At 40.7% G+C, this 22,818-nt stretch overlaps 1 protein-coding gene and 1 long non-coding RNA gene across 2 annotated transcripts; both read right to left on the reverse strand.

The window, feature by feature from the left end:
• Positions 1–4,857: 4,857 nt before the first annotated feature.
• Positions 4,858–7,594, reverse strand: LOC131346024 (serine/threonine-protein kinase pim-2-like). The gene is made up of 7 exons (XM_058379323.1): positions 7,502–7,594; positions 7,191–7,285; positions 6,809–6,859; positions 6,117–6,495; positions 5,853–6,029; positions 5,650–5,763; positions 4,858–5,117 (listed from the first exon to the last, which is right to left on the reverse strand). The coding sequence occupies exons 3-7, from the start codon at positions 6,842–6,844 to the stop codon at positions 4,870–4,872; spliced, it is 954 nt and encodes a 317-aa protein (XP_058235306.1). The 5' UTR covers positions 6,845–6,859; positions 7,191–7,285; positions 7,502–7,594; the 3' UTR covers positions 4,858–4,869.
• Positions 7,595–18,352: 10,758 nt separating this feature from the next.
• LOC131346255 (uncharacterized) lies at positions 18,353–19,873 on the reverse strand. The gene is made up of 3 exons (XR_009203589.1): positions 19,366–19,873; positions 19,084–19,176; positions 18,353–18,978 (listed from the first exon to the last, which is right to left on the reverse strand). It is a non-coding gene; the product is annotated as an uncharacterized LOC131346255 (long non-coding RNA).
• Between the last annotated feature and the right edge of the window lie 2,945 nt (positions 19,874–22,818).

Genomic DNA, 22,818 nt, shown 5'->3' on the forward strand with positions numbered 1-22,818 from the left:
CTCTCTTCGGTGTCTTTACAGCGCAACAGATGATGTGTTGTTCACGAACGAGCCGACTCTAAGAGCCGATTCTTTGTAGTGAGAGAGAAGAACCAACTCCCGTCGGGGAGAACCGAATCTTCAGCCGCACCTGCTCAGCTCTACTGAGAATCCATGCAGGCAGGGGCGGGACTTTATTTTAATGGTCACACCATGCGGCCAATCACACGCGAGAACACACTAGGATCATACCATTATGTGAAAGAAGGAAGCGGGGCAGACGCTCTGCAGACAGTGAGTGTAGAGGTACAGGCCAGGTACACAGAGTGACAGAGAGGTGCGGGGGAGACGGATTTAAGTACAAGCGCGGCGGGAAAAAGTGAAGAAATGAGAGAAAACATTCATAAGTGCTAAATTAGGCTAAAACAGAAGGCTCCGACTGATACTAAATGAAGAGCCATTTGGGAGCCGTAAGAGCCGACTCTTCTAAGGGAGCCGAGCCAAAAGAACCGAATCTTTGAAAAGAGCCGGACCTCCATCACTAGAAGTCAGATTCTCCAACAAATGACTCATGAAACGGTTCCCTAATGAATCGCTCATAAATACTCACGAATCAAGAGTTAGTTAGAGAATTGTTCGAACGAGTCTACCGTTCTGTACGACCCTCTTTAGGATAAGCAGTAGAGAATATGAATAGAATTTTAATAGTTTTACCTATTTTATCAACAACATTTACAAAGTATTTTTTGTGTTTTTATTTCTTACCCTCAGGATGGCAAGTCCAAGCAGCTCTATTGACCTGCACCTCTTAGGTGCAAGTGCGTGGAAAAACTTTGTATTGTTGTCTAAATATGGGTGACTGTATTTGTTTGTTGGCTCTGCAACATTAGAATTTCGATCAGCTCTCCTGGACCTACCAGAGGAGGCAGAGAGCAGCAAAGGAGGCCCTTTGTCCACCTTCACCTCTTCTGGTGAAGAAGAGGACCTTTTTTCAAGACCAGGGTTTTTTGAGTCTCCAGGGCAAAATGAAAAATGTATGTGAATGTGATATTAAGATTGATTTTATACTTTAGAACAATTATTCTAGTCAACTGGATGTGTTCTGTTGCTTAAGATGATTCACTCCAATCAAAGTGGCATCACCAGTTGAGGCATCATCCTCAGCATGAAGCTCATGGTACATAGTGACAGTAAAGAGGACTTGGTGCACTGTTAATTAAATTAACTTCTAAACTGACTTGTCTTGACATCACTGTATATAATAAGGTTTAAATGCTGTGAAATACCCAACATCAGTTCCTAACTGATGAAGCCACTTGGATGAGTGGTGGTATTTCTCTAGCCAAAGAGAAATACATTCACAGCTCTAATTAACAAAATGGAAAGTAAATGAACAAAAGACAAATCCAAATCAATTCAATATTTAGTGTGCAAAACAAAACACCATCAAGTCTCCTAGGTTCTCTTGCACACAGTTTTTGAAGGAACTCGGCAGGTAGGTTGTTCCAAACATCTTGGAAAACGCCTGCTTCTGATCATATAAAATCCCTGACTTTGTGCAAGTGTACAAAGTGTGCAAGATGCTGGTTTGAAGTAAAATTAGATTCACACCACATATTGATTTGATTTAGATTTTTCTTTTGTTTGCTCACTTTGCATTTTGTAAACTGATAAAAAAAATAAACAAGTAAAATATATATTTTTGAAAGCATGCTAACTTTACACCATTTCTTCACACCTGTCTAAACCTTTGTACAGTAGTGTAGATAGATAGAAAGAGAGAGAGAGAGAGAGAGAGAGAGATACATTTACTGTCTACTTTATTAGGAACATCCTCATATCTGCTTATCTTACAGTGTCATACAAACTCTCAATCTCCAACCCCAGAAAAAAAGGCAAACATGCTAACGACTAAGACACCATGCCCAAACACACACACACGTTTGCCTTACACCTCCATGGTTGGGGGCTCATTTCCCACCTACGCCCTGTATGTGGAGTTTACAATCTCAGTTCTTGGTTCTGAGGTTTCTTCTGGGTACTCCAGTTACCTAACCCCATGTGTTATAGGCTGTTTGGGATCTCTCTCTCTATCTCTCTCTCAGCAAGAGGTACTCTTGTAGGAATGGTCAGCAACATTTTTATGATTGTATCTTAATTTTGTAATCAGACATGGCCTGCTCCTGAAGTCACCCAGCACTGCAGACTTATTTTATATTCCCAGTACAGGTGGATTAACCTAATTTGGGTGCATCAGTTAAGGATCAAATTCAAAATATGTATTGTTGGAGGACTCCAAGTCTGTAAAGGACGGTGATATTGTACTCACATGTGACACAGTTTAACATCTGGTCTATAATGGTGCATAAGGTGAGAATGACACGGTCACAGTTTCCCATCCAGGATATATTTTGGTGATTCTCACGAAATTTTTTTCCATTATTAGAACATCCATTTATTTTTTTTTCTAAGAAATTTTTTATGTTAATTTGTTTAAATTAAATCATAACACACATTCAGACACAGCCGGACCCGTTGCGGTAATGAGAATTTCAGCAGAAAATACAATAAAATAGTAAAATTTCTCATGTTGAAATTACACATTGTGCAAGGTAGAGAACAGTATTGTCTTTATTCTGATGCTTTTTTATATTACTAAATTACACTTTTTTATTTAAAATCATTAGTGCCATGGTGTTTCAGTGGTTTTGTGAGAATCACCCATTTATTATGTGTGGCCAGCACATTCTAGATGTCTCCTTGTGGAGGGATGAGGCTGTGGCAGAGCTCCATGAAGGGTACAAGGTGAAGCTTACCCACCTTCTCTCCACCATCCAGCTGAACGGGAAGGGCAAATTGACATTTTGACAAATTGAGATGACATTAAAGTGACAGGGTAATGGTTTTTAACGGTGATCAAATTTAGTCCACGGTAATCAGTACACAGCCATAAGAACTTGTCATGCTTCTGTACAAAGAAGAATCCTGCTGCTGCTGGTGACAAGGAGGGACAAATGATACTGACAGCCAGGGAGTCCTGATTGTAAGAGTTCATGGCCTCCTGCTCCAGTCCTGAAAGGTTTTAAAGGCATCCTCTGGGTGGCATGGTGCCCAGTAAGAGGTGAAAGGCACAACAGTAGGGCTGGTGAGGAGATCGGGATGAAGTCTTTGCCTTGCTAAAAACCGCCCCTAGGTCATGGTAAACGAGTGGTACAGTGCAGAGGTGGCTCGTTTGACACAGGAGAAGGAATAGGTGGCCTGGGCTGTGGCAGTGGTGTAATAGGATATTCCCCAGCTGAGAACCTGACCACTAGTCCAGTCTGTGTGAGGGTTATGTCTCTTTAACCAAGGAAACCCGAACATGATGAGGGCTTGGGAAGATGGGATGACGAGGAATGACAGACACTCTTGATGGTGCTTAGCCATGTTCACCAGAAAAGCTTTTGTCCTGCATTGGGTCTTGTGGAGGGACCGTCCAAGGCTTGAACTTGGAGAGTGACCAGGAGTAACTTGGTTTCAACCCCCAGGTGTCATGCCAGTTCCTGGTCCATGAATTCAGGATCTGCCCCCTGTGTCCATGAAGACTGCCAGGTCAAGGTTCTGAGAATTTACCATATTGCAGGCCTTAAGCAGGGGACTACTTCGGCAGATATGGGGCTCAAATCATGGGGAGCAGGCACCTGGCTCGAACATAAAGCCGGACAGGAGCAGACCTTCTAAAGAGAAAAACTCTCGCAATGCACACAGCCAGCTCACTGGACAGTTGACCCTGCAAGCTCTGCTCCCACACAAACAACACAAAGAGTGTGAGAGTCTCCATAAAAAATGGGGCATGCCAGCACACATATTTTAAATCATTAGCTTGCCATATCAGTTAGAGATGCAAGAAACTAGACAAGACAGTCGACTAAGTAGACAATTCACATGGACAGACAAGCAGCTTCCTGAAGATAAAGAAGCTGGGGGTTATGTGACATAGATGCCCTTTTATAGTCTTTCTCGGTGTACTGGATAGAATAGTGAAAGATGCTGGTTTGCAGAACAAGTTAATTCTGTAGGTTTAAGTGGTTTAACACTATAGAAGTTGTTAAGGAACATTTCAGAAGTTGCTAAGGCTCTGCTAAATTATTTATGAGCCACAAATCTGATTAAAAGAATTTAGTATATGAGAGGAAGTACACCATAAAGATTGTTTCCTAACTATAATAAACCCAAAGAAGAAGAAGGAGACTGTATTCAATGGTCCTGCAGCTCCTGGGGAATTCTCAAGAGTTTGTTCACAACATTATTTTTAGTATTTTATTTTTTATTTTTTAGCTTGTCTCTTGGATAAAAACAAAAAAAATCTAAATGTGTAGTCTCTCGGTTCTCTGGAAAATCTAATAAATGTGCAAAGGTCATGGTTATTTGTTTATTTGTTAGAATTTAAGCATAAAAACCAGCGTAAGTGCTTGTCTATGACTAGTGTAGACCTGGCTTTGGTCATTTAGATCTTCCACACGTCACACAGTGTTTGTAGAGTAAGAAATTGTGGATTTTCTTTTGTTTGTCTGCCGTGGAATAATTAAACTTTCTTCTTGTTTCTGTGTGTGCGTGCAGACTAGTTCAGACTAATTTCATCTTTTTCCACAACAATGTTAATAAATAAATAAAACCAAAAAGAATTCTCCTTCCTTACACATTGTTTAATCAGTTTCTACACCATGTGACTTGCTGAGTTTCAGCCTCTTTCATCTCAATACTCCATAATCCCATTATGTTTAATTAAATATTTCAGTGTTCAATAAAGGATTGTGTGTGATTAAATAAAGGAAGGATAAATGAAATGTAAAAACATTCCTGTTTATGTATTTCAATAACTGCACAGTTTGAGTTTTAACTTTTTTTTTATTAATTGTTTTTCAATATTGTTAATGATGTAAACAGAGACACGCCTCTGTTCATGCCAGACTCCGCCCGCTGCAGGCGTAACTGTACGACTGTCCGAGTAGCGTTTAAGAATGTAGTGACGTCTGAGGTCAGAATCCTGTAGAAGCGCGATCCTTTTATATCTGTCCACCTGAGATGATGCCAAAGACACCAGCAGCAAACATCTGTTTCTCCATCACAGCTGCAGGAGGGAGGTGTATTCGCAGGTCCTGAAAAAACACACAAAAACACAACAGCAGCAAAAATCTGCCACAGCATGACCTTGTGCTTCAACAGTGGAGCACTCAGGCCTTGTGCTGATGACAGCGAGGCATTCTGGGATCTTTCTAAGTGTGAAGTGGGCAGAACAACAGCTTCCATTAAAGAATCAGCTGGAGTACACCGATGCTACAGGAGGAGACTAACATAAGAAGGTCTGACAGAGTCGGTCACTGGGAGTGTGTAGGGAGGGGCAGGGGCGTTTTTCATTTTCTAAGAAGTTACTTCATTTTTCTAGTTCTTTTTTCTTTCTTTCTTTCTGTCTGTCTGTCTTTCTGTCTGTCTGTCGTTACCAGATCCTAGTCAGCAGGAAGGGTCTGTAAAATAATCAATAGAGTTTGATATTAAAATAAAATAATTTCCACACATCAGCAGAGTGATCTCTATTCCAGAACTGGTTATTGATCCAGTACAATCCCTGTAGTCTAGACTATTACAGCATCTCTTAGCTCAGTGTCATTAAGTCTATTCTAACTGTCTCACCTTGGACTGAGTCCTGACTTTCCTTCTTAAACCACTTGTGGGCCTGGATTTCACTGAAACCTGGCCGAGAAGAAGGGTCCTGTTCCAGGCAGAGGCGAATCAGATCGCAGCACTCTGTGTGATCAGACGTAAGATTCAGACAGAAATTCAAACTTCATACAGTAAAATGAATCATGACAAGTGACGCTTGTGCATTTTCTCACCCTCAGACACACCAGAATGGAAGCACAGTCGTCCATCAGTAAGCTCTTCATCGCTCATGAAGGGCAATTCTCCATGGACCAGTTCATAAAGGACTATACCCAGACTCCAGACAGTAGCAGGAACGCCGAAATACTCTCTTTGGAGAACCCACTCAGGAGGATAGTAACCATCAGTGCCTGAGTGAACAATAAGAGAAAGAGCAGAAACCATCACCAAAAAGCTTCTCCAGTTTGACTCTATCTGCATCTCTCTAGTGAACTGACCTGCATACTCCCTGTAGGGCTCATATATCAACAAATCCCCACAGCCAAAGTCGATCAGTTTCACCAAAAGCGTGTCAGGATTGATCAGAATATTGTTAGGCTTGATGTCACGGTGAAGAACTCCACGTAAACAGCAGTGATGAGCAGCCTGAACCACCTGCCTCATGACCTCTCGAGCCACCGATTCAGACAGTCGACGGTTGTTAAGCTTACAGAACCGATAGAGGTCCATGCAGGGGACGGGGCGCTCCAGCACCAAGATGTAGATATCAGACGTCTCGAACCATTCCAGCAGCTCCACCATGTTCTCACAAGAAGGAGGCTTGGACACCATCTTCATTAACGCCACCTCTAGAGGGAGCTTGAGCGTCTCTCCGGGCTAAAATCACACACACACACGGGTTAGCATGGAGGGAGGAAGATGTCTGAACTGTGGTAAGCAGAGATGGTAGAGTAGAGATGGTTTGGAGTGGCACTGACTCTAAACTCTAGCAGTCTTCTTCTGATATCTATTATGAATGAAAGGTAATAAAATCTGAATCTGAGACGTGATTGAGAGCTGAGTTCTTTGTGAGGACGTTAGCAGAAACCAGTAGATGGACACATCACTTTTTTGAAGATCTGTTTTATAATCTGATTGTCATTTACACCTTATTGTTTCTCTGCAGAATCTCAGAAGAAAGTTTACTTACGATGGCGATGAATATATCATGGGGATCTTTGGTCATCACTTTGATGGCCACCTGTTCACATGGACACAACAGAATGAATCAGTTCTACAAGCCATTATTATAATAATGAAGATAATTAGTCTATTTACACACACGCTACATTTTAGAGTTCCTAAAACACTTCCTGTATAAAGAGGTCATGTGACACAGCGTTTCCTCATTTCTAAGAGACTAGAATGATTCACAGCTAAAATGTTCAGACAGAAGGAAAAGTTTCAGAGCTACATGTGTATTCTACATCCCTGATATGTGTTAAACTACAAAATCTCCCTCAGTTAGTATTTAAGTCCTGTAAACTAGTTTTTGGTGTTTGTGTTTTTTACAGTAATAACAGCTTTATTACCGGTTGTTCATCTGCCTTACGGACTCCAGCGAAGACTGAGCCGAAGCCTCCTGTCCCCAGCAGCTCTCCCACAGTGTACCGTGAATTAAACTCACCTGTCACACACACACACACACACACACACACACACACACAGTATTTCAGTTAGTACTCTGTCCTGTCTCTATGTTGGTCTGAATGTGAACATCTGGAGTAAATATAAGAGTCTGAATAGAAAATGATACGGATCTTTCACTAGCTACTCTGCAGTGTAGACACCTTGTTTAGTGATTTAGAAATGTTAACAATAGTTTGTCAGGATTGTAACGTACTGTGAACTGAAGGGTCGAACTCCAGATGTTCCTCAGAATCAGAGCTGGTGCAATTTGGTTTATCAGGAGAGCTACGAATTTCTGCTTTGTCCTTTCAGCAGCTGGCGAAGTTTCATCAGCCACTCGGGTTCTTCTGCTTTCTTCCTTTGAAGCAGCTTCTTAGAGAGCTAACAGGAAACACAGGAAAGGAAAGTGTTGATGAAGACTTTACATTTCAGACCTGAGAGCTATTTCACAAACACAGATCATCTCATTTACCGATATTAGCCATTCCAGCACAATGCTCTGGATGTGCTTAGGGAATCTGAGGACCGTTGTAGCGATGACCTCACAGTACTCCAGCGCCATAGCATCAAGTCCAACCTCGGCTAGCTCATAGGCATGAATACACTTGTATTCCTAAGAAACATAAAGAAATATTCCTGGTCAGTACGACGGTTCCTGGTTTGATTTGCAGTGAAACAGAGTAGAAGAGAAATTCGGACCTGGAAGTGCTTCTGGCCGAACCCTGAGCTCAGAGACAGCAGGTACTCGTAGACCTCAGTTCTCTCGATCGCCTCCCTTGTGGCTGATTTCTTTTCTGGCAAACTGGTGTAAAGAGAAATATGTATCAAATAAAGAAACACACACACACACACATACAAACACACACACACACGAACAAACAAACAAACACACACACACACAAACACACAAAAAAACACACAAACACACACACAAACATGCACACACAAACAAACACACACACACACAAACAAACACACAAACACGCACACAAACACAGAGACTCATGTGACTCATGAATTATTGGCTGTTTTAAAGACAATAAACAATGAAACTCATCCCGGAATGGCAGCTGAACCTGTATAAGCTTTAACTCTCTCTCTATTTCACACACACACACACACACACACACCAAATACCTGTTACATCCAATCAGTTTAAATCGTGGCTGTGATCCCAGATCCACTTGCGCCACCACGTAGCAGATGTGTGCTGCAAAGGTCCATCCTCTGGAGGCTGAAGATGAGAAACCAAACAAGCATGTGAGGATCGACTTCCATAAACCAGTCCAGAGTTCATAACACCCACCGTCCACTTTATTAGGAACACCTGCACGTTCATGCACTCCTCCAATCAGCCAATGATGTTGAAACACTGAAACCATTGCCATGGTTACAGTCACTGAGCTCACTGACATTTTCCTCCATGCTGTTTGATGTGTTCCTAATAAAATGACCGGCAAGAGCAGCATTCACGTTAAATGTTCCAGTGCAGCGTATCCTTACCAAACCTGTCTCCCATATTTATAATGTCTTTTCTGTGTCGATCATCTGGAGTAGCGGAGCATAAAAACCGCGCCAGACGAAGACACCAGTTCTCCTGGTTCTCCACATGTTGCAGCTGGAGCAGAAAGGCTCAGGTTAGTCCACATGATTCTGACCAACACAATACACACAGTACAGACAGAAGGCAGTGACGCTGATACACTCACCTTTCTCCTCAGAAGGCTGTAGCCCTTGAAGAGCAGCGCGCCGATTTCAGCCATCATTACTCTCTGGAAAAGAAACATCTCTTTAACTTCACATCTCAGTGAACACCGGTTTATTCACTCAGCCACTTTTTATCATTTTTATCAGAAATATTCTTTTTTTAATTCTATTTGTTCAAAGTGGGACACTGCTCTCAGCATCAACATTTCTTAAGTATCTGATTAGAGCAGGATTTTAGAGTTTGGAGAAGAGAATTCTATTTAAAGTTGACTACATTTCAGCTCCATCTGCATTTAGCTATGTTCAGCTACATCAGTGTATGTTTCTGATCCCTGCACTGATTTCTTCTCAGGGAGTTTTGGCTGAACAAGTTCTTACAGTTTGTCCAGTTTGACTTTATTAATGTCCCACAACAGAGCAGCGTCTTCAGCAATGTCCGATTTCATCACTCGCGGAATGGAGCAGGAAAAATCCAGAGCTCTCATAATCACCTACCCGAGTTATTTAATGGAGAAGATGCTTTTTTTTTTTTTTTAACAGTGGAATGAAGTCCAGCACTTACTCCATTTTTCTTATGGAAATGTTCCATAATGGTCCAGAAGAAATAGGATTTCTGTTGCTGAGGATCGTCCAGGTGAAGCAAACACTCCTGACATTTCTGCTGGATAAACTTCATCAGCTCGTCCTTCTGCATATTAGCCCTGTAACACACACACACTGTAACCTCCTGATGATCTGCTTCAGAACATCTGCTTGCTGAAAGCCTGCACATGTGAGAGGAGAAAGAGCGTCTCACCTCATCAGAGGACCAGGAAATGCATAAATCTCTCCATGAGACAAGTATTTCTCTTCACGCTGCAGGACGTCGTCGTCCCCTGGAGTCAAAGAGAGGGAGAAGAGAGGAAGAAATGTTGTGATCATGCTGGAAGGAGCTAAAAGGACAGTGAGGTTGTGGAGCTCTGGATGTTCAGTGTGTTCTACCTTTACTGCATGAATGATATTCTTTTTTTTCTTCTTCTTCAGGATGAGGCACAAAAGCCTCAGTGCAGTTTCTCATCACTAGCGTCGCCATCACCTTCACTGTACTTCTGCAAATCTACACAACAACAGGAGCACTTTATAGAGCAGGGCTCTCCAACCTGATTTCCTCTGAGAGCTACTTTAACAAAGTGAAGGTGGTGAAGAGCTACTCCTTTCATATCATTAGGAACATTTATTTACACAGCTTATTGCCTTTAACCGAACCAGCTGAATGAACCATTTTTGTGTGAACTATAAAAAAGTCAATATTGAACATCATATTTTGCCATAAATCCTTTTAAATGGACATAAGCAGCATGTTAACTGTGGAGTCGAGGTAACTGATCTAACACAACGGGTTTGATGACTAGACTTATCACTTTTTATTGTCAGCTTTCCTTCATTCGCATGGACTCTGTTATTTATCAGCACATTGTTCCTGACAGTCCCATGGCACACACTCTGATGTCCTCAGCAAGACTGGAAAAGACTCTTTTAGTAAAAAAAAAAGGAAGACTTTATTATTGAAGGTGATATTAATTTTGGAAACAGAGGCCTGACATTGTATTGGACTTTATGAGATTAAATAATAGTATTTTTATGCCATTCATATGCATGCGCATTGTGAAATATTAAAGTTTACTTTACTCTGAAGCACCAGCTGCACTAATAAGAAATGTCTACAGCACACTCATCCTGCATCGTCCTGCAGCAGGATAGATTCATTGACCACTTTCACTTTGGCAGCATCGTAGCTTTATTCCTAACACTGTCCAGCAGCTTCAGCGTTAAAAGGATCTGCGATGTGTTTTCTTTATCCTTTATCCAAACTACTTCGGTTTCTGCTCATAGATTTAAGTTTAGATTGAGTTCATTTGATCTGATCAATTTTCTACATATTCTATGAAGCTTTACTACTCAGACGTGCTGGAGACCCAGTTATAGAGTCAGGGCTATTTCCGTGCCATTCGAAGTTATTCACTTTTCCTTTGCAGAAATGTGAGAAAGTCTCAGCTTTTCCAAACTGGGGAAAGTGCCGTTACACCGCAGACACACCGCATTTGACTCATAACAGTAAATCATGGAGGAGGAACATAAACAGATGTTATTGCGAGTTTTAGAACGATGGCTGGACAACAGTTTTTTTCCTTCACTGATCCCCATCCGATACCGTGTTCATTTAGATCATTAAATTAGACTTTTACACACCAGTCAGTTTGAAAACACAAGAAATCTCTCTTACCTCAGTCTGAAAGTGTGAATCGTCCAGTTTCTAAAGTAGAAAAGGGCAAATCTCCAGCGGTCACGTAAGTAAGTGACGTAAGACCGTTCCGATTCTGGTTCTGTCACGTGACCCCGGCAGGTCCGCAGTAAGGTTTGAACACCTGCACTTCTAATGAGGATCCAATACAAACACACGGGGCGGACTTAACCAATAAGCGAGGTAAGCAGCCGCTTAGGGCCCCGGGGAATTAGGGGGCCCCGACCAATACCAAGAAGCCTATATAAATCATATAGTACTTATAACTTTTCTATCATATATTGTTTGGTCTGTCTATAACCATTAAGATTTTAACGTTATTATTCATTATCTTTTCAAATGCAGGGCCCCCCTCATGAATAGTGGAACTTATTGTACTGCACATGCATGTGATTCCCATACCTGGAATCGCTTAGGGCCCCCAAATCACTAAGTCCGCCCCTGCAAACAGCTCTCCTTCACTCCTGCTCAAGTTTTAGAATCAAATAAAAACCACTTCATTTTGCAGTCATTATTTAAAGAAGGTGAAATGAAACAGTGTTAATATCAGTGTGTCATTAATGTGAGGGTTTTAGTAGTGAAGTGATATTATTTTATTAGAAAAATCGTAGACTTCCTATAGACTTTAAGATATTTTTCAATAAGGTAATGAATCCAAATTCTTGCCTTCAGGCTGTTGACGGGACCTAATGGTGTGTTGTCAATGATGGCACAAGCATTCACAACAACAAACACACCGCAGTCATACCCATTGTCTTGTTGTGGAGTATTTACCACATCTGAAATTTTGGGATTTTATCATTTTGTTGATACTTTCACTTATATTGTTTGTTGGCGTTTTGATTTTGAATGCAGTGAATTGCTTGGTGTAGTATGCGGCCATATTTTCACTAATGTCTGATTTCAGATGATCTTCAAAGTAGCAAAGGAATGCTTCTGACCATCCTTTTGCGAAGGTATCATAGCGTTTATCAAACTCTTTTGGACAGGAGGAATCAATAAGCTGCTCAACATGGTCTTTTAAGACCTTCACATCATCCCTTTTCCCTCCATGTGTCTTCACCCAGTGCTCCACATCTCGCAAGATGTGGTTGTGACAGAACACTACACTTATATTTGTAAAGTTCTTTTTCAAAGCACCTACAATTCCTTTCTCCCTGTCAACTGTCACTGGTATCTTTTGGTACTTTTTGGAGTCTATTCCCAGCTTTCCCAAAATTTCAGTTAAAAATTTCTCATGATGTTGCATGAATTTACATTCATGCAACATGAAGCCAACAGGATACACTGGATCACTGACTAGTGCAGTGTTTCTCATAGCTAACACCGACACATAAAAATCCCCCATTTGAAATGTTGTGTCGTAGCTAATCGTCTATGGGTGAGCAAACTTCACAGATTCCTCTAAGTTGGAACGTGCCAAATCTACAATGCCTGTCATGCCTGCATAAACAAGAAGGTCTGGGAATGTAGTGATATGCCATATGAAACCAGGTAGTTGGTTCATGCAAACAAAACATTTCATCACGTGAGATTCTTTGGTTGCATCGTTGTGCATATACTGTGTTCTGAACTTGTTTGAGGTTTCGTGGGGTATTTACTGGCATGTGCTTCTCATTACCACTGCAGGTTTTAGATAGATTCAGTTTTATATATGTTTGAAGGGGCTTGACCTTGGTCATTGAGACATATGTCTGCGAAAACCTTTTTTGTACAAGGAATAAACACTCTGTCCATTTTGGCATTTCCATGTTTGCGTGGTACATATACCGTCTCATTACCCAGCTAATGAATCAGATAGAAATTTGCTGCCAAATCTTTGTCCCCATTCATCAAAGAATAAATGCACTTTCTGAATTCTGAGGAGGTCCCTTTTTCACATTCAGCAGTTCTAATGTGATAGTAGCGTTTCAGAACTCTTCCCCCATACTTTCGAATGTTGTGGTAATTTGACCCTTTCTGCTTCCACATCATTTGATCAAATCTGAAGTCCATGTCATCTGGCTTAGAACTCTTATAAAGGAACACATCACCACCCTCTGGATGTATTGGTGGTTTAGTGGAAATGAATTCCTTGTATTTTTTTTAACATCATCTAGAATTGCTTCTGCTTCTTTTAGTGTAAACGCTGACTGCTTTTGCATTAAAGACATTTTACCGTATTTTACCTGCATCTGTGTGAATATGTACAAAAAAAATTTAATAAACAAATAAAAATAAATAAAAGAGAAAAGACAACTGAATAGAAGGTAATGCAAAAAATATAATATAATACAATATAATATAATATAAAAAGTACAAGTATGTACATTAAGAGTACCCTGAGTGAAAAATGATTTGTAGCCTTAAAAAGGCTTTTTTTATTCCAATATTCTAAAACAACTGAATGAGAGCAAAACCAATACAGCGACTTCAGCAAGAGACTGCACAAATAACAGGTTCTGCTGCTGACACTGTTATATATACCTACAGATGACCGTTACATGCGTTTCAAAAGATTGCACTGTGTGGTGATTGGGCGAAAAAACAAAACAAACATCCGTGATTGGTTGTAGGCAACCATGTGGCCATGTGAAAGCTTTGCTTTCTTATTCTGGGACTCATTTCAGAAAGGAAACCCTGAAATGGGGGAAACTCTGGGTTTTCCGTTTCAGAAACGGAAGTATATTAAACCCGAGTCAGTTGCCACGTAAAGCCTTTTCCATATAACGGTTTTCTATGGGAGCAAAACGCTTAATGCGTGATTAAATGCGTTGGGTTCTTATTCTGGGCTCATATGCTTGTCTGTACATAGTATAGTTTATTAATAATGTGTTCACCAAGTTTGGTGTGTTTACAAAACTGTTTTAATGCATTAAGCCACGTTAAGCGTTTTAGAATGTCCCAAAATAACACATGTAGCTGTGACAAGAACCCGGCCCGGCCCACCTCACAACCCTCCTGCAGAGGCAGAGCCAGAAGGAAACGGATATTCATTAATAATATTAATCATTTGTGTTTTATTATTTTTTTAAATTTAAATGTTGTGAAAAACTTCATACGACTGTCACAGGTGTGTGTTGCTGTGGATTAAATGAACATGGATATAGAATTATATATTGTTCTAAAGTCCAAATGTTCATGCAGTTCAGTTTGTAATCTGAGATGTGCAAAAGCTGAGGTTGTTGGTGTTCTGTAACAAGTCCAGAAAAAGTCCAGGCTCTAGGTGTTCTCCTGGTTGAGGGCCAGATGACCTGCAGGAAGAAGCTCCTCCTCATTCTCTCTGTGTTCACCTTCAAGGAGCAGAAGCACTTCCCTGACCACAGCAGAGAGGTCCTTCACTGTCCTTCTGGCCTTGCTGTAGATCATCTCCAGGTCAGGAGCTCAGTGTAGATGGTACACTCAGCTGATAGCACCACCACTACCCAGAGCTGAGGAGGGGAAAACTACAGCACCATCTAGAGAACCAGTGAAAGGTGAGAACCTCAGAGAACCAATAAACCTGGGTTCCAGTACTGCAGAAATCTGCATTAATCTTTCTATCTTTCCTTCATTTCTTCCTGGGCAGCTGTCAGTTTATCATCATTTACTAGAGAACCAAATCTCTGTCCCCACTGCAGCAAAACCATCTACTTCAGTAAGGAACACTGAGAGACTGAGGTTTTATTACAGTTTTATCTGAAGGACACCCTAGTATTTATTTTTTTCCTGAATGAAAACAGTCACATGGAGAAATGACTCCTGATGATGATCATGATAAATAATATTTATATAAATTACTATAATTATTTAAATGATAACTACACTACATTGAGCACACTAAATAAAATCTGAGATATTGTAATCTCAACTGAGACTGGGGGAGAGAACTCAAGTGCAGAACCAACTAAAACCTGATGTGGACAAGATGCTGACCAGGGGATAGGGCCTAGAGACGTGGGGTGGGACCACAGGAAGGAATCTGATGGAGGAACAAACCCCTAAAGAGGAGGAAGAATACAAAGGGTCACACCACACTGGACCTGAACCTGGGGCCGGAGCAGAGAGAGACCAACAAGAAGCCCAGTGAGATATTAAACCAGCAGTAACAAACCTGGGAGTGGCCCTAGTCTGAAGATCGAGAAGAGTAATCAAAAACAAAAGGTCAGAAAGGACACACTTTGGAGAAAAATAAATAAACCCAAGGATTTTTAAAGGAAATACCAGGAGAAACCCCAAGAGACAAGCACCAAGAGGTTTGTTCTGAAGAGGAAAGGAAGAACAGAAACCTGAGAGATAAATCCAAATATTTTTTTTTTTTGTTAAAAAAATACCAGCTGAGTCTCAGTACAGCACTCGAACCCAAGACTGAGTGTTTGAGCTGTAAGCAGCCTTTAACAGGTCAGTCCCAGGTGGAGCAGGTTAGCACTAATTAGTTCAGTGTCCGCTCTCTGTCTCCCTCTGGTGGTGCTTAAGAGTCATTGCATACTTTTCCTTACACATGATCCTGTTACTGATGTGTGAACAGTTAGCTGATGGCTGCCATTTCAGCTGGTTAGCTTGTGTATTAGTATAGCATAATGAAGCACAAATGCAGCTTTTCCCCCTGGGATTAATAAAGTTCTTTGAATCTTGAATCTTAATAACACTGAAGCTGATCAGCTGTTGGTTTGCAGTCAGATGGGAAATGACCCACAGCTACTACTGATATAGTGTGGTCCGAGGGGAACATCCACAGGGAACATCCAGGCAGAAGGCTGCTGCGGTCAGTGATGAGGTAGCTGACATGACATCTAGAGAAGATAGCTCAGAATATTCCTTCAGTTATTTCTGAAATGTCACATCTTCAGTGCTTTCCAGTGGACACTGATTGGGACGTGGTATTAGAGAAAGCTGAGGTACGAGTCTCTGTCTCACTGAAGTGAAGCAGGTCAGAACTACACTTTAAAACAGAAATGTGAAATAAAACTGAAAGCACATTGTCCATTCTCCACCTCCAGTCTATTCTCCTTCATCTGTTTCCTACAGAATATGAGAACACTGATTGCGGCTCTTCTGATCATCTAGATTTAAGTTTTTCTGGTGAATGACACAGACCCTAATCCTAACCTGAACCCACGAACATGCAGTGGTTTTGTTTAAATTGTGAATGAACATGATCCAGTCTCCATCATGTAGGACTGGCATTCACTTGTCCAGATTGAAGTGTTTATTAAATTGAATTGTTGAATGTTTTCCATTCAGTAACTTTCACTGTTCAGCCCACAGTCAATACTGCAGCACCTGAGAGACAGGAAGTGATCATGTTACTGAGACAGAACTGTTACTGCTTCAGAAAGATTTCTAATCAAACACACAAATAACACCAGAAATGTGTTTGGTCTTTAAAACGTTTCCTTTATTTTGTAATATATATAGTGTACATTAAAATATCAAAATATAAACTGTATTAAATGTCAGGTGTACATACAGAACATGGACAAAAAGCTTTTCATGACAGGAGCTAAATATGTTCAATAATCAAAACTACATGCAGTGAGACCTTACATTACAATTCAACAGAAAGGGAGAGAGAGAGAGATAAAGTGAGAGAGAGACCATAATACTAGAGTTTTTATATAACACTAGACACTGTTGCCCCCATCTGATTAAAAAAGGTCAGAGATAAAACACCTGCACCATGGTACAATAGTCATACTCACGCCTCGAGCGAAAGTGGAGAAAAACTAGATTTTTAGAATTGCATATAAAGACAGTTTGTCCAGCTATAGACAGGCTCTAAAAGCTGCTAGGGCTGAGCATCTGAGCAAACTGATAGCAATAAACCAGAACAATCCCAGATTCTTATTTAGTACAGTGGCTAGACTAACAAAACCTCAGATATCTGGAGAGAGAGTTTCATCACAGTTTAGTAGTGAGGACTTTATGAATTTCTTCACTGAAAAAACTGATAGTATCAGGAACAAAATAATGGATGTTCAGCATGACAGCATCCCGTGATCCAGTCCAGCCTAAAGCGCCACATCTAGAGCTACAATGCTGCAATCAACATCGTGCTTGTTAGATCTAATTCCAACTAGATTACTAAAAGAAGTGATACATACATCTGGAGAGCCGCTTCTAAGCATTATTAATTCCTCTCTATATTTAGATAACGTCCCTAAACCTCCCAAGTTGCCAGTCATTAAGCCTCTTCTTAAAAAAAACCTAAATTAGACCCTAATGAAATAACAAATTACAGACCGGTTTCAATCCTTCAGTGTATATCGAAAATATTAGAAAAGGTGGTGTGAGCTCAAGTATGCTCCTTCTTACAGGAAAACAATATCTTTAAAGAATTTCAGTCAGGTTTCAGGCCCCATCATAGTACAGAAACTGTGCTAGTTAAAATCACAAATGACTTGTTTTTAGCTTCGGACCAAGGCTGCATCTCAGTATTAGTCTTACTTGATCTTAGTCCGGCATTCAACACTACAGATCATAATATTCTTGTAGATCGTTTACAAAGTCACACAGGTATTCATGGACAGCCATTAAAATGGTTTAGATCCTACCTGTCTGATCGATACCATTTTGTAGATTTAAATGGAGAACTGTCCAGTGTATTGCCAGTGAAATACAGGTTCACACAAGGGTCAGTTTTAGGACCTCTTCTTCTTTTGGTTTTTCTCTTCAGGGGTCACCACAGCGAATCATCTCTCTCCACCTATCCCTATCTTCCACATCCTCAACACTTGCACCCACTAGCACACATCAAAACCAGCTGAAATATCTAAATTGTCTAGATCAGCGGTTCCCAACAGGGGGGTCCCAGCCCACAAGGGGGCCTCAGTGAGCTCTGTGGGGGGTCGCGTCATATTTTGAAAAGTGTTGGACAGTTAGTATTAAGGAGAACAATCATATTGCATTAGCTAATTTTATCCATGATCCCCTGGCTGACCAAAAAATGGACAAATTTGTAATTCGTCCTCCACAAAAACCCACTGATTCGCCTACAGCAGCTGATAGTAATGACCCTGGCATACTGGACCCAGATGGGGAAGCTCCCACCAATTTGGGTTGCAGTGCTAGCAATACTGGAAACACGAAATGCAGGAAATACCAAGATAGTTACCTGAACTATGGTTTTATTTCATTTTCTCCCTGCCCCAGCCACAGTGCATTATCTGCGCCAAAGTCCTAGCTAACGAATGCATGAGGCCGTCCAAACTAATAAGACAACTCATCCCCAATACCGTGACAAGCCCAGGGCATTTTTTGAGTTGACACACTCCCAAAATGAGATGAGGGAAATCACAGCTACTGACAAGAAACTTTTAAAAATATCCTATACAGTTGCTGATAGTCTTCCTAGCCTTACGGTGTTTCTTCTCACCTTTAGCCACAGAGACCTCAAAAGACAACAATTAAGGCTCAATGAATTCATTTACTTCTACACACACATTCAGACTCATTTAAAAACTGACTCCCTTACGGAGGATCTAAGCTGATGGATTTCTGATTGTCTTCCTGCAAGTTATTTATCAGTTCACAAAAGCAGTCCTAGCTTCTTGAGAAGAAAATTTACCTTCAGTTGGTCCTCCCAGTCTCGTACACAATCCTGGAGAAAAAGAGGTTCACACTCAAGAGCTTAACCTTCACATCTGCAATGAGCTGCAGATTGAATCTTGCAACTTGAAAATAGAATTTTAATCAATGGTCTCCTCATCCCTCTGGTGTTGCTCCTCAGCTTCAGCCAAGGAGACCTGAAAGAAAACAATATTGACTTTATTTACTTCTTGAGATGGCGGGCCTCCAGTCCACACGCTCAAAGCTCGGCATACTCATCCCACTTCAGCACCAAAGTTTACCTTCAGTATCTCCTCCTCATGATTCAGGGTCTTCTTCAGCTTGTCGTTCTTCACTTGGAGGATCCTGGGAGCGTCCTGCTCTCGCTCATGTGCCTAAAACACACACATGGGACAAAAGAGGTTCACACTCAAGTGCTTAATGATCACATCTGCAATGAGCAATAGATAATAATAATAAATAATAAAATACAATATTAATGTGAACTCATCGTGCGGAAAAAACATTAAAGATTCTTCATATTCCTAAATGAGCCTCTTAATGCATGGATTTTTCACACTCACTTTCATTAGATTAGCAAACTCCATGTTCAGGTCAAGGATTACGTATCCCATGCCCTTCACCGTGTCTCTTAGATGCTCCACCTGCTCTGTCAGGTTAAACTTCTCCTGCTCCAGCTGAGCGATGTTCTCCACCTCCTTCTGGTGTTGCTTTCTTGCTAGGGAGACCTGATGGAACAACAATAAGGGCCATAAAGCCCACAATACAATACACAGAATCCTGGGGTGTTTCAGGCTTCTGATGAAATTTTAATGCATTATTTTCCTGATAAAGACTGAAATAAATGAACATCAAGTCTGGATTTCTGTCCTGAGCCTAAAACCAGAATAAAAACTTCATTTCCTCCTCCATAAGTGACAAACTTTCCCATCCAGATATCTAAAATCTTTATATCATAGAAAACCTGATTTGTGTTTTTATTTCCCACAACCAACTGAGAAATTGATAAAAAAAAAAATGCAATAAAACGTTCAACAGTTTTACAAAAATAAAGGCTGGAATGACAAATTATAGCCTAATATTAAGGAAATATTTGATTTTGCAATGTTGTTTAGAAAGCATTTAGAAAAACTAAAAGAGTACAGAAAGCATTTTGGTAGATAAACTAAAATGTAACTTTAATGTACCACTGAGAGGCGGTGCAGAGATTTGGCCTTTATTTAAAAATAGTCTAAAATGTGGCGTCAGTGTAAAAAAACACTGGAGTCTGAATGATGGAAATATGAGCCTGCAGTTCTGCTGTTAGTGTCAGCACGTGTCGCCCATCCCGGCGCACACTTCCGGGTTCGCGGTCATCATGGACGGAGTTCTTCCGGGTTCACCTCCCTTCGGCGCTATATAAACACGCTGTCTACGTGCCTTCCTGCCAGATGTTCTCACTGCGTTGCTGAGAGTCATCCCGCCTTTATTCTTGCCTTTTTCCCTGCCTTTTTCCCCGCCTTTATTCCCGCCTTTATTCCCGCCTTTTCCCCCAGCCAGCCAGACTGTTCATTCTCACTGTTTTCAGATTATCCTGCTCAGATTTTTTGCCTAGGACTTTTCTTTGTGATAACTTTGCCGTGCTCTCTGCCTTTAGATTACCCTGCTCGGATTTTGTTGTCTGGGACCTTTCCTGTAAATGTAAAAAAAACTTTGTGGAGAGAGTTGAAGATCCAGGTCAGGGTTAGGAAGCCTTCCTATCTCCAACAACTGGAGGAAGAGTGGGGAAACATTCTGCAGCAGACCTGCAGAAATCTTGTGGAGACCTACAAGAAGTGTTTGCAGGCCGTCATTAAGAACAGAGGCTTTACTACTGATTATTGAAACATTGTAATATAAAGGGTATGAATAATTCTGAACATGGCGATTTTTGAATATTTGTCAATAAAAACCCATGAAATGGCATATTTCTTGAAATATCACATGCTGTTATTTCTTCAGTTGTTTGTGACATATTAAATATATAAAACTCATTCATCACAGAAGACAACTCAAAAACACTATAAAAATACCAAGGGTATGAATAATTTTGAACACAACTGTATATATATATAGATGAAATAAATTTGTATATAGATATACACATCTCAATAAATTGGAATATCATCAAAAAGTTATGTGGATTCATTACACATAGACTGATATATTTCAAGTGTTTATTTCTTTTAATTTTGATGATTTAGCCGCTGGAGGCAGTGTCATGCTTTGGGCAATGTTCTGCCGGGAAACCTTTGGTCCTGCCATCCATGTGGACTTTGACATGTACCACCTACATTGCTGCAGACCATGTAGACCCTTTCATGGAAATAGTATTCCTTGATGGCTGTGGTGCACAGGGGTCAGCATGGGCACCCTGACTGGTCTGTGGCTATGCAGCCCCATACGCAACTATGATGCACTGTGTATTCTGACACCTTTCAGAACCAGCATTAACTTATTCAGCAATTTGAACAACAGTAGCTCGTCTGTTCCTTCACTCCCCATGTGCATCAATGAGCCTCGACCGCCCATGACCCTGTCACCGGTTCACCACTGTTCCTTCCTTGGACCACTTTTAATAGATAGTGACCAGACCGGGAACACCCCACAAGAGCTGCAGTTTTGGAGATGCTCTGATCCAGTGGTCTAGCCATCAAAATTTGGCCCTTCGTCAAACTTGCACAAATCTTTACGCTTGTCCATTTTTCCTGTTTCTAACACATCAACTTTGAGGACAAAACATTCACCTGCTGCCTAATATATCCCACCCACTAACAGGGGCTATGATGAGATCATCAGTGTTATTCACTTCACCTCTCACTGCTCAGAATACACAGTGCATGAGAGGTCAGGGCTGTTTTGGCAGCAAAAGGGGAACCAACACAATATTAGGCATGTGGTCATAATGTTATGGCTGGTCAGTGTATGTGTAGGCAGCTGATCCACACTTAAAAAAACATCCAACAAACACAATCTGTTATATTTTAATTAATTTAGCTTAGATTTTACCGTCTCTTAAAAAAACAATTAGCATCCTTATTACGGGATTCATTCAAACCAGCAACACTTAGCAATCCTTGGCTAGTTATTTATTTATTTATTTTACTTGACACCATGATTGATTTTCACTGGAAAAGTCTATGAAAGTGAGGTTTTATTGATTTATCGTTATTTTATCGCTAATATGGTTTAATGTTTCACATTAGTCCTTTAAAAGTTTAGCTCAGAGCCTCGAGGCACCGAGCTACAGAGGACAAAGTAGAGCTGCCACCTGATTGGCTGGCTGTGTAATCACGTGACTGGCTCTCGCGACTGATGATTGCCATGGTGCCCGGCCCCTACAAATCGGTTCCGTCACGTCACAGGGGGAATTCGGAGACGCAACTTCTGACCCTATCAGGTCATTTACTGCATTTTCACACGACACGTAAGTCTCCTACAATACTCACTGCTGTTATTATTATTATTATTATTATAATTATTATTATTATTGTGTGGATCTAAGGTAGCTCTTCTTCACATGTCAATATTTTCTCTGTATTTGATGAAAGATGTAAATAAAATGCGGTAGTTAAGCCACACTTGGTGTAAAAGATGTAAAAAGATGAGACGAGGCGAGTCCAGGTCCGAGTTTAAACATGGCGTTGTTAATGAAGCTGATCCTGAACACTGACTTTCAGTTCAATTCAATTCAATTTATTTTGTATAGCGCCTTTTACAATGAACATTGTCTCAAAGCAGCTTTACAAAAGAAGAAAAACAGAGAAAGGGGAGGGGAAAAATAAATAAAAATAAAATAAATAAATAAAAATAAATAAATAACTAGAAATAAGAGTAAACCATTAAATTTAATAATTAAACTATTTTATCCATAATGAGCAAGCCTGTGGCGACGGTGGCAAGGAAAAACTCCCTGGGATGGAATAAGAAGAAACCTTGAGAGGAACCAGGCTTAGAAGGGAACCCATCCTCATTTGGGTGACACTAAACAGTAAATA

This window comes from Hemibagrus wyckioides, linkage group LG25 (genome assembly GCF_019097595.1).
Source record: "Hemibagrus wyckioides isolate EC202008001 linkage group LG25, SWU_Hwy_1.0, whole genome shotgun sequence".
Classification (NCBI taxonomy): Eukaryota; Metazoa; Chordata; class Actinopteri; order Siluriformes; family Bagridae; genus Hemibagrus; species Hemibagrus wyckioides.

Excerpts from the sequence above, each read along its gene's own strand:
- LOC131346024 (XM_058379323.1), bottom strand. The coding sequence starts at position 6,844 with ATGACCAAAGATCCCCATGATATATTCATCGCCATC. Across the intron at positions 6,496-6,808 it reads ATGATATATTCATCGCCATC|CCCGGAGAGACGCTCAAGCT; the intron begins GTAAGTAAACTT and ends GTGTGATTTTAG. Across the intron at positions 5,118-5,649 it reads AAGTCAGGACTCAGTCCAAG|GACCTGCGAATACACCTCCC; the intron begins GTGAGACAGTTA and ends GTGTTTTTTCAG.